The sequence below is a fragment of the Colobus angolensis genome, unplaced genomic scaffold (assembly GCF_000951035.1).
Source record: "Colobus angolensis palliatus isolate OR3802 unplaced genomic scaffold, Cang.pa_1.0 Scaffold102, whole genome shotgun sequence".
Classification (NCBI taxonomy): Eukaryota; Metazoa; Chordata; class Mammalia; order Primates; family Cercopithecidae; genus Colobus; species Colobus angolensis.
Window position 1 is genome coordinate 4,393,079 of NW_012111142.1, and position 12,611 is coordinate 4,405,689.

General features: G+C 39.5%; 1 protein-coding gene across 3 annotated transcripts in view; it reads right to left on the reverse strand.

Annotated features, from left to right (window-relative positions):
• Positions 1-12,611, reverse strand: part of NFIA (nuclear factor I/A) — a 406,575-nt gene that overhangs the window by 47,729 nt on the left and 346,235 nt on the right. For all 3 annotated transcript variants that reach the window (XM_011941158.1, XM_011941167.1, XM_011941148.1), the window contains 2 exons: positions 5,158-5,336; positions 2,736-2,901 (listed from right to left, as the gene is read on the reverse strand). In XM_011941158.1, the coding sequence (XP_011796548.1) occupies positions 2,736-2,901; positions 5,158-5,336 (345 nt within the window). The remainder of the gene's footprint in view (positions 1-2,735; positions 2,902-5,157; positions 5,337-12,611) is intronic.

Consider the following 12,611-nt stretch of genomic DNA (forward strand, 5'->3'; position numbering starts at 1 on the left):
TTTAATTTGAAAGGCTTCTCCTATGCTATAAATTACAGCTCTCCCACCCTAACACCATCTTGTTAAGAAAGCAGAAAATGGTAAGCAACAGTATGCTGTGAAACTACATATTACTATGAATTCATCATACCCTAGAAAAGCCTTTAGCTGAACAAGGGCTAAAATGAATGATAATAAAAATCTTTCTGTGTCATCAGTAGAAGATTTTGTTTTGTCTATATTTCTAGAATCCCATGATTCAAAAAGTATCAAATCTGTATCAAGCTCTGGGACTCTTTCTTCTGATATTCTCTCACCCCCACCCTACCCAAAATCTTAAGTGCTGCTCTAACATGCAACCATATGAGTTGGATCTGCCAAGACTCCCTCTGCCCTTCTCCCCTTAGTGCTGACAAGATACTTGAGGCTGGGCACAAGAGAATGATAGGTATTATCTTATACATAGTGCTTGGTTCAATCCACGGAGTGGAGTCCAGAACTATGGACCCAAAGGCATCCACTCAATTTAGGGTTTGAGTAGCTTCTCCAAGTCCTACAGATATATTTTACCATTACCCAAGTCTGGAGCCTTCCACTATGTAAGAGTTTAGGCAGATAATAAAATACTTCAGTGATCAGAACTGATCTCACACAAATATCTACCGCCAGGTAGATATTATCATCTACATTTTACAGAAGAGGAAATTGATTCAAAGAGAAACCCAGTTAGTAACTTGAAAGGTGGGCATTTGAGCCCCCATCCTTCAGACTTGAACAGCCACACATTGCTATTTCCACTCTTCTGCCATGCTTCAGCACAGCCTCATTCCCATTACTGAAAAACTCATTACGACACATGAGCCACTGAGAGTGGAGGTGAGGATCTGTTTCCACGGAATTGATGGCATATTACTACGGAGCTTTTAAAAGACTGGCAAGGTCCTGCACAGACAGGGAGAAGACGAGCAGAAAATGGTATGCGGAGGCATGGACAGGGCACAATAGGCGTAATCTTAAGCTAACATCCTCATGGAACAGATGTAAGTAGAGTCTGGGGCGGTTACTTCTCTGACTTGTTTAAAGATGTTACATAAATACACAACAAGCAGGGCACGTACCGTGTATTTATGTGACATCTTTGAAGAAGCCTCAATCCTCTGAGAAGCAGAGGCTTTCTTTCTAAGCTGAGCTTCTAAGATCCATGGGCCAAGCCCAGCTTCTTTCTCTGTCATTGGACGCTCAGGGTTTTCTCCTTTGTTGACAAGTGTTGTATCACATCTCACCAAGAGAAGTAGGTCTCCCCTAGATTGCCCCTGGACCTTCAATCTTTTGGCTATTGATACAGAATCCATGCACGGTGCTGCTCATTTCTGCATATATTATCAAAATGCATAAATACTGGATAATCCAAAGCTCACTCTCTGATGTGTCCATGAGGGCCTCTAGCCATTTGGGTTCCGTGCCTCCAGAATCAAATTCTATGAACATGGCATAAACAGGGGCTCAGTTTTCCTCTTTCTCTCTTCCTTCCTGTATTCAATATCATTATTATTCCAATACTGAAGGTAAGGAAGCTGAGAGGCCCAGAATCTTCATTCACTGTATTCACCCAGAGGACGGCCCAATCCCAATGCTTATGTCTATAAAACACTCCCTGCCGTGTCCTGTTCCATTCTACACCCATCACTGTGGTTCAAGTTCTCGGCCTTAACACTCATTTCCCACACTGCTCTTACATCCTTTCCTCTATAGATTCCTTGCCTCAGTCTCACCTCTTTTGACAACCCCCTTGAAGGCTTCCCTTAGGGTTACACTGTCACAGTTCCTATCCTTCTCTTATACTTTGCTGCCTCTTTACAGCTTTAGGGAAGGTGCTCATCACACCATCTATCAAGACTAGGGCATCCATCCCCTAGGAACTCCAGTCATCACTCTTTCTGTCATTATTCCAGGCATTAATAAAAGCCACATTTGTGCATTCAAACTATTTCCATCCCCTTGCCACCTCTAAAACATCCGGGAATATCTGGAGAATTATTCTCTCTCTAGTTCAAGTAATCATTCCCATCACCTAAAAGGGTTGTGAAATCTTATATTCTTTGATTAAATGTTCTCAGACTGTTCAGAGAAGAGCCAAGAGTTCTCTCCTCCTTCCATCCTACTCTCCCCTCTATCTCCGTCCCCCATCCCCCACCCCAACCTCTGCCAAACCTCACCATGCGACCACCAGGGCTACTAGCACGGATCTTCTGCCAGGCTCTTACCCTTAGTGAATGGTCAGTGTACACACCTTTGAGTTGATACTTTGATCTAGACATTTTCTCCTATTGATGTATGAGGTATATAACTTTCAAGTGCATTTCTCTCAGACTGCAAGTTCCTGGAAGGCAGGGCTGTCCGTAAGAATGAGGAACTTTCTCTAAGCAGAATCCATGCAAGTCGCTGCTGCTTGATGATGGGAATAGCATTTGAAGTCTCTCAAATAATATACAAAATGTAATAGCTCGTAACTTGATTTCAGTCCTACGTATGTAGCTATACCATCTCATCCACCCAACACCCAGTGTTTTTCTCATCTGGTAGAGTACCCAAGAGTCGTGTTCACTTTGATTCTTACTCTGGCAAACTCATGCTACAACACCACTGGGGATCTGTGCCTCTTTCTAGAGCCTATGCAGTGAGGGACAAAGCCTAAGTGTGGATTCCAGTGCATACAGCTTTATAAGTGACCGGCGCCTTGTCACAGCCATACTTACTTGGTGACGTGGGAGAGGCTGCACCTCCTTCTGTTGACGTGGTCGGAGGCTTCGTGTCTGGCACCGGCAGAGGCACAGGCCTGGCCATCGGTGGTGGTGGTGGCGGTGGCAACATTGGGGTGGGAAGGAATGGGTTGTGCACCTTGCCTTGGCTGCTCCCATTGGGCTGTGGGGTGGGGGCAGAAAACACACATACAAGAAAAAGAAGAAAGAGACAGCAACCATTAGCTGCTTCTGAAAACAAAATATTCATCAGGCACCTTTAATGTAAATTACTAAGTATCTAGCTGCTTGAATTCTTCCATAAGTCCGTATAGAAATGTCCATTGTTGGGTTCTGTTCTTCAGGCATTTCACAAAAGTACTCTTAGCCACACGTGCTCCATGCATCCTAAACTTACTTCTTTAACTACATTGTCCTTCTTTGCATCTGATTTCATAAAACCACCTGCCAGTCATCACTCTGCATTTGTCACCTGAGTAACCAACTTTTGCTTGGAATGTTTTATATTTTTCTGTTATTAACTGCTACCTTCATTATCTTCCTCATGATTATTAAATATTTAATATCCAAGTGTTTTATGGACTGTGCTATTATTCCACTATGTTTCTTTACATAGATACAGCAAAGTTTCCTAAATATGCACTTGAGAAAAAAAATATTTTATTTTCACTCTTTAAAGTTGATATTATATAACATTTAATAAACGTGTTAAGTGAACGTAGAAAATTTTGTTCACATATTGTATAACATCAGGCACACAAACTTTAGAATTCAGCTGTCAGAAGTCTGCTAGGGAAAAATATCACTTCTAATTTTGATTTAAATTATATAAGCATATGCCGTAAGAGTCATATTTATTTTGCTGCCTGATGTTAAAACAACCAAATAACAGCTCTTTAACAAAAAAATTCCCCTCTAAAGAGAGCAATAAAACTCATTTTTTTTTCAATTTTTTCAAAACAGTTTCATGAAGAGACCTGCCTTAAGTCCTATAAAGTTTTGATCAAAATGCTAAACTGGGCATTTGACAGTTATATTGGGTGTCAGGACTATTAAAAAAATGGTTAAAAATTTAGAAGTCAGATGCTTGATGCTGGTGATCAGTTCAGTTTTTTCACTGTTTCCCAAGAGGCCTCTATTCAACCAACAACAACAGTTCACATTTAGTCCCCAATCAAAATTCGGTTGAAGGAGATTCTGCTGTCCCAGGCTTTTACATTTAAGCTTAATAATTCTACAGAGGCAGTCTCACTCCCCCATCAACATTTACTTATATATTTAGTATTGCTCCTCAAAGACTACCTCGTCTGATGAACAGAACGCTGTGCTTTCTTGCCAGCAACCTTGCCTTTGCGTTATTTCTGAGTGTGCTGAGAGTCCATAAGTGAATGCTTTAGAATAAGCCAAGCAAATGAATATACAAGCAAAAAGAAAAGAGGCACCATATTGATTTGTTGTCTAGACAGAAATGTATCTGCTAACACATCACCAGACATTAGTCAAAGCTGCCTGTTCTGGCTCAGATATGCAGAATCAGGTATTTCTGCAAGTGAAAAAATCAGTGACAGGATGGTGTGACATACTATCCTAAATTAGCCAGTAATAATTATGGCTAATCTGTGACTTCATGCACAATTATTAGTAGAAAAGGAAAATCATATTTGGCTTTATGCTGGTCACTATTATTATTGGCCTTGGGATACAGCTATCCACTGTAAACATCTAATCCTATATTTGAAATAAAATTTCTGATTTTTAAAAATCACTTTTATATTTGGAATGCCATTTCAAATTGTGATTATTTGGTTTATTTGAAGAAAAATAAAAACATTCACATGAAGCTATTGAACACTGTTTAGCTTTATACCAAGATAAGTGGGAAAGATAATGACTTGCAGAAATAACAAACCATAATAAACTGTACTTTTAGCATCTTGAGTTCAAGTACTGGTCAACCTGATCTAAAGTGTTAGAAGACTGTATTTTTCAAAAATATCAACTTAGTTGATCTGAAACATCTGTCCCCTTCATCTCCCTACCTCTCTCTACCGCCCCAAATCATTATTTAAAACTATTTGGTCTTTCTATTTTGTTAACTGTATGAGCCCTGGGGTTAGAATGCACGAGGTGGAATGATCAGCCCACGGAACTTAGAAGGTTCTATAGTTCACCCTTGAGCTGATTTATACCCATAAACTTGACAGTTGCAAACTTAACACAAACACTGTTTTTAAACCCTGACTAATCACTCTTAGACCAAACTAACTTTCCCACAATCTAGAATAAATATGACATTTGTCTGCAGTCAGTCAGCACAACATTAGAGGACAATGTCACATGATCATAAGGTCTCCCCTTGTTATTTTTATATTCGGCTAACATTTCTAAAGAAATGGAAAAAAAAAAGAGGTTTCCTTACATTGAGGAACCCCACCTGTCCAGCCTGCTGACCAGCATCAGGGCAGACAAGTTGGACAAATTCTTTCAGCGTCTCCTGAGGGTGATAGCGGATGGCTGGGTGTGAGAAGTAAGGCCCAGGCTGCTGGATAATGGGTGATGTCGGGAAATGAAGAGTCGATGGTGTTGCATGCGGACTTGCTGCAGGAAAAGAAAACATCAGGGTTATGAAAAGAAAGACCTGCTTTGTCATAGCTGAACCCGATTCAACTTCCTCCTTTATTTCTCTTCCTGGCCTGATTCACAATATTGCTCATGTGACTGAATTTAACACTGGATAGGTCTGACAGATTTTCTTCCTTATGGCTCTAAGACAAACATGGAGGTTAGATTAGGGTAGAGTTTCAAGCTGTCTTTCTATTTTCAGTGGACATGAGTTATAAAGGCATTAATAATCCTTGGTGAGGCTGAAGATTATTCATTACCTTAAGAGCTTTTTTAATGAAGCAAGCAATAAAAAATGTATTTGGTAGATTAGACCTGACTTAACTGACATTACATATGACAAATTCTAGTTTGCACATATGGATCCCCTTTCACGCTGAGCTATCCATAGACAATAATTCATTGTTAAAGCTCTTATACCCCTTTCAAGGAAATTTCTAGGGACTAATTCAGGATGAAAATTTTTTGAAGTATGTAGTAAATGATCACTTAATGAACCCATGCAATTTGGGTGCCTCACTTTACACGGATGGTTTATGTCGCCTTCAGGTGACATTTCAAAGCCAAACTCAGAAATGCATACATGTTAGAGCAGGGGAACCCACAGGGTAAGCAGGCAGTGGCCCCTGCTAAAATGTTGGCCCTGTGCCCACAAAAACTGATAAAAGACTCAGACAACTACTACTCCCTTACATTTGAACCCTGGTAAATTTCATGAGAACAAGAAGATTACATTAGATTAAAAAAAACTTATGTGAGGTGCCTAATAACTTCTCTAAGAGAACTTTTGCCCTTGAATTAGAAGGATGATTGATAAAACTGGCTGGAGGATAACAGTAGTGCATGAGAAGGTTGAAGATATTCAAACTAAGTCAAGCCAAGATAGCAGCTCTTACTTCTCAATGAGAGCCAGAGAAACCTCTCCCAAATTAGAGGAGATGAGAGTATTTATCTTTACTTTACTTTCTTCAGTTTAAATCTTTAAACTAAAAATCACAGGAATGTCCACATTTTGGAAAATAAGACCTTTCTAATACCAAGAATGACTCATAATACTGAAGAGAAACCCAGTAACACAGGCCACCACTTCTACCACTATCCCACTTGCATGGGTAAGGGCTGTAAAAAAGAATGCATCTGTATTAGTTGCTGGACATGGGTTCTTTGTTCCCTACCGGGATTTCCTTATGATTGGGGCACTTTCTGACTCATGACTGAAATGGCTCATACTATGGGGTTCAGAGTGACATCTGTAGTTTTCAAAGACTGTAAATGGGTGATTGGAGTGGAAGTAACTTTCCAATCCATGTCTTGCAGGTGGTCTGATGAAACCCTTTAATTCATGCAATCTTTAATCTGCCCAATTAATATTCATAGGCTCCTACTATGGCCTCAAGAAACAAATCTGAGCTGAAACAGATGAAATTCTGCCCTCGGTCATACAATTGAGGATGTCTCAAACATAGCCTATTTGAATCAGAATTTTCATTACCTTCTCCTCTCAAGCTTACGCTTCTCCCAGTCTTCTCCATCTTTGTAAATAGCTTTTCCACCCACTGCAATATCCCCAGAACTGAGTCTGGCACTCAGTAAATATTTGCTGAATGTGCAGTGAATGACTGAAAGTTTAAACAGAGGTTAATAAGATAATCATACCATTAAACATAGAATAAAATTTGCCAAAACCAAAACTCGGTTTTTCCACCTGGCCAAGAACCAGGGAGCTTTTAGAAAAATGGGTAAAACTGGCCAGGTATGGTGGCTCATGCATGTAATCCCAGCACTTTGGGAGGCCGAGGCAGGTAGATCATGAGGTCAGGAGATTGAGATCATCCTGGTTAACACGGTGAAACCCTGTCTCTATTAAAAATACAAACAATTAGCCGGGCGCGGTGGCGGGTGCCTGTAGTCCCAGCTACTCAAGAGCCTGAGGCAGGAGAACGGCGTGAACCTGGGAGGTGGATCTTGCAGTGAGCCAAGATCGCACCACTGCGCTCTAGCTTGGGTGACAGAGCAAAGCAAAAAAAAAAAAAAAAAAAAATGAGCAAAACTTAGGACTTCCTACAATGAACAATAAATCTTGGAATCTATTTTGTTGCTGAGTTAAAACCCACTAAGCTAAAAGTTAAATGGCTCTAGTCATCTTTTACTCTGCAAATTATGCTACTGGCTTTAAAAAATCAAAGGAATTTTTTCATCCAACATGGTACAGTCCTCCTTGCTAGTGGCAAGAAACTTTCACTCCGTACCCTGCATCTGATGAAACAGTCACTAGTAGTTAAGGACAGAATGTGGTATTTCCCAAACTAGGCTGAGGATATACTGAGCCTAACTAAACAAAACACTCAACTTTTGCAGGGTGTCAAACACAAATGTGTCGATCTGCTGCCAAAAGCCCCTGGTAGGCTGACCTTGAAGATAAAGCGCTGCTGCCTCAGGTGCTCAATGGAAAGTGATGGGAAATTGTTAGATTACGAAATCATGGTGGCCAACAGAGAACGCTGCCCAAAAAAGAAATTCACTTGAGCAAAGATCAAGCAGAACTGACCTTTAAAGAAATGAGACAGAAGAAATAGCTCAAAAGCACCCTGTCATCTCCCCATTAACTGTTAATAAACATCCTTTCCCTCATTTTGTTGTTGTCGTTAAATACCTAAAAGACAATCATTAGCAACTTAAATTTAGACCTTCATTTCTTTATTTTTACTAAAAACAATTTATTCACTATTTCCTTGTGGAATAGAGTTTAACACAAACACAAGAACATATGGTACTATATGGAATTAATTCTACAATGACTGATTTATAAGAATCAATTCTTAATTAATACCAGGAAATCATTTAGCCTGTAGTTTCAAATTAGGCAATTGCCGAGTCTGCATTTTAAAGTGTCATCCTTTGTAACCCTTACTTTCTCATGCTTTGGACTTCCTGGTTCAGTCGTCAGTTCACTGTACAACTGGAAGAAATCATTCCAGATCCTGAGCCTTCATTTCTTCAAACAGAAAATAGTTACATTACTGACATCACAAAGCTCTAGTAATTATTATTAAATAGATGCTATTTCTCCGGATAACCTGCTATATTCCTCGTCTACCAGACAATGAAACCCACTGAAACTCAGAATTAAGATTTCATCAATGCCTGCCTAACTTTGTTTTTCTTCTCTCCTCTCTATTTCTTGTTTTCTCTCTTCTTCTTGGATATTTTTACTGTACCTAAGTTTTTATTTGTCTCAAATCATTTTAGAAAGAGCCATTGGGGTTAAAGCAATTTAAGAGCAAAATTCATCAAACATATTTTGAGATGGCCAGATCAGGTTTTATAGAAAAAGACTACCATTATGAATTTGGCATGACGCTAACGGAATGCACAAAGAATGGTATGAGTCCAGATTTTTGACGAAGAAAAACATGTCTTATGGATGTGTGTGTGTGAGTAGTTGACACGATAAAAAATTATAGCACATTATGTAAATGCATATTTAGATCCTTTAAAATGTGCATTATTTACTTGAGAGTCAATAAAGGCTTTTCTCAAGTGGTTACAGTTTATTGCAGTGCATCCATCTGTATCCATGTTGATGTTAATACAATTTTGTGTATTAAAAGACATGACAAAATTGGCTGCTTCTGGCATCTCATACTCTTAGTACCCTAGGCCAGGAGCAGCAGAAAGTGTCAGAAACACTTCACTCCTGATGGATCTCACTACTAGTTCAAACTTTTAACGAGTGGCCAGACTTGTTTAAAACAACTGCTTGGGGCTTTTCACAAAGAATACAAATAAGATGGGAAGGAAGGAAATTTGATCAGGTTTCTCTGGCTGTAATGGCACTGCCTACACAACCTGAACGAAGTAGCCACAATGAAAGAAACAGAGAGCCAGAATTTCCCAAAGGTGTAATACTCAGCTGTTTCTTACCAAATGATCATATCACTGCGTACTTTAAAAAAAGAAAGCAAGTCAGTCAGTCAGGTTGGTTTACTTGTTCACTCCCCTCCCTACCAGTCCAGCAGCCCACCGGTTCTTGAAAATCCTCTCTTGGTTTTAGTTTGAAGGAGAAAAAGTTAAAAATTCAAACAACTGAAAAAATACATATAAATATTTAACTCAAAAATGCTTCTTCTGGCTGGGCGTGGTGGCTGAAGCCTGTAATCCCAGCACTTTGGGAGGCCGAGATGGGCAGATCATGAGGTCAGGAGATCGAGACCATCCTGGCTAACACGGTGAAACCCCGTCTCTACTAAAAAATACAAAAAACTAGCCAGGTGAGGTGGCGGGCGCCTGTAGTCCCAGCTACTTGGGAGGCTGAGGCAGGAGAATGGCATGAACCCGGGAGGCGGGGCTTGCAGTGAGCTGAGATCCAGCCAGTGCACTCCAGCCTGGGCGACAGAGCGAGACTCTGTCTCAAAAAAAAAAAAAAAAAAAATGCTTCTTCTGTTAAAAGCAGAATTTATTAAGACTGAGAAAGGAGGTCAAGATCATTATTGTATTATTGGATCTATTATGAGACTTCTATAATACCACCAGTGATTCTTGGTCTGAGAGTCCACTATGAGGACGAGGTCTTGTAGACACATACAGTGCTCTTAAGAGGAGTCAGAACTAGTTAGAACATCTAAGTGTGGGCCATATGAAATAAGATGGTATCAGGGAGCTGTGTCCAGACAAGCTTGGAATCGTGCATTTTTCTGCTTTTGTAAGTCTCAGGGAAGAAAAAGAGATAGAAGAAAGTAATCTCTTAGTATTACTAGTAGTTTTTCTCAAGCTCAACCTCCAAGAACTCTAATAACCCTCACACATTTTCCCTCAAACCAAAATTTTACGGGTTGAAATATGTTCTTCTGTATTACAACCCTGACATTGCCTTAATTGCTTTATTCCTTGTCCATGAACCGTTGCAGATTCTCACACACTGGACAGAGACTTGGATTCTTTTCACGTTAGCTTTTGCTTTCTGGCATCAGCCTTGAAATCCCAGTCTCTCTTCTATGGGAGGCTCCAAAGAAAAGCTGTCAAGAGAGCAACACAAACAATAAAATCTAATCCTCCTTCAGGTGCAGTGTGGTCTTAAGGCAGTGTTATACACAGGCTTCTTCCCTCACAAGAGCGAAGAATCGCTCCTGAGCCCTGGCATCTGCAAAACTTCACAGTCTTAGTGTTAATCAATACAAAGGCAGTGGCAACAGGTGAGATTCCAAACACTTTTTCTCTGTTAGCGCCATTATAAGAAAAACCTTCTTCTCTGTCTTCAGAAGTAAGATGTTCTTTAGATGAAAGTCGCTATTTCCACAGAGTAAGGGTGGCATTAAGAACTCTTGACTACTCATAATTAGAAGTAAAAATTTGTAATAAGGCAAAGCCTCAAAAGGAAAAGAAAATCGAAGAAAAATATCCCATTTAAAAAACAAAAGAAGCTTTCCATAAGGGTAAATAGAACTTAAAAATAGCTTGGATTATCAACTACTATGTATCTTGCTTCTTCAGAAATTGAAAACCACACTACACAACACCATTATACCCTACCTAAAGCTGAGAAATCTATCTTAATGGTCCATAGCCCTAATTTATAAATCATGCATGAATCAGGCCTGCCATTTATGAAAGCTGAGAAGTTTGGAGTCATGGGATTTATTTTAATAGAGACACAAGGAAAGAAGAATTGGCAATGGTTTTCAAACCTTTAAGAGGTGATGCCTTTTCTAAATAACAAAGCTTTTGACTCAAGGTGAGCCAAGGTTTTTGAAAACATTTGGTACATATCTTTTAACATCACGAACATGTACGTGAAAGGACCCGGATATGTCAATTGAGAGAAATATATGACATTACTTGATAGCTTGCAAAACACCAGTGTTTTTGTATTACTACTACCAGACAAAGTAACTTTATGCCACGGTTAGTTTCCAAGATGGCTGATAGAGTCTATTCCATTTGAATTGAGGGGATCTTGTAAGAGATCAAATTCTAATGTCTTTTGGAAAAACAGAAAGAAAAAGAAAGGCCCACACAAGAAAATGAATGGCCAAAGTCTTTCAAAATTTTTATGTAGATCAATTTTAGCTACTTCAAGACCTTTGTTGCTCAAGGCCCTGGCTAGGCCAGGAGTTGGCAAACATTTTCTGTAAAGACCAGATACTAAATAGTTTAGACTTTGCAGGCTATATGGTCTCTGTTGTAACTGCTCAACTCTGTTGCTACAGTGCAGAAGCAGTCGTAGACATTACACAAACAAGTGAGTGTGGCTGTGTTCCAATAAAACTTTATTTTCAAATACAGGCAAAGGGCTATTGGAGCTGTGGGCCCAGGCATAGTTTTCCAGATCCACAAAATTTTTGTTCACTCTCCAAGCACCTGCCGTGCTCTGTGAGTCAGACACCTGACAATCACTACTACTTCCACCTCAGCTTTCTGAAGCTTTCCAAAGCAATCTGGTCGCTTCTGATATCTCATTAGCTCTCCGTGGTAGCCTTTTGATTGTCTGTCTTCACCATTACTTAACATGCCTTGGTCTGTGCTGGCTGACCACATCCGTGTGTGTGTGTGTGTGTAATTCTAAGTTAAATATGACTCAGAAAAGCAGTGCAGTATAATATAAGGACCAGGGCTTTGGAGTCAGATAGACATGAGTTTAAATTCTAAGCTCTATCACTTACGAGCTATACTTCAGTTGCTGAGCTTCTCTATAACTCAGATTTGGCATCTGTATAATGGGGCTAATAATACCTCATAGAGCTGTTGTGAAGATTAAATGAGACAATGTATATAAGGCACATGGCACAGTTTCTCACCATACAATTAAGTGATCATTAGCTTCTTTTATTAGTATGATAGTACTATCATAGACAAGAATGGGATAGGCAATGAATAAACTGAAATTTGCTCCTGTGTGCTAGCACCTGTTCTGATTGTAGAATACATGAAAGAAAGGAGTGGTGGAACAAGAGGTACTTGTTGCTTGCCTGTCTCTTGGACAAAAAAGTACATAAATATTGATAAAAGAGTATATACTATCAGTATGGATATGACATGAGGGCCTTGAAAATAATTCCACAAACAACAAAATGAAAAGTAAAAGCAACAATAGCAGTAGCAACAATCATGACCTAATAATCATAGATACCATAGATATCTAAGTAAAGATAAAAGCTCTTTAAAGACCTAGACCAATAAAGAGTCTTTGCTGACCAAATATACTGTGAATCCCTGCCTTTACTGAAAATTTCAGACTGTGAGACTTAACCCAGA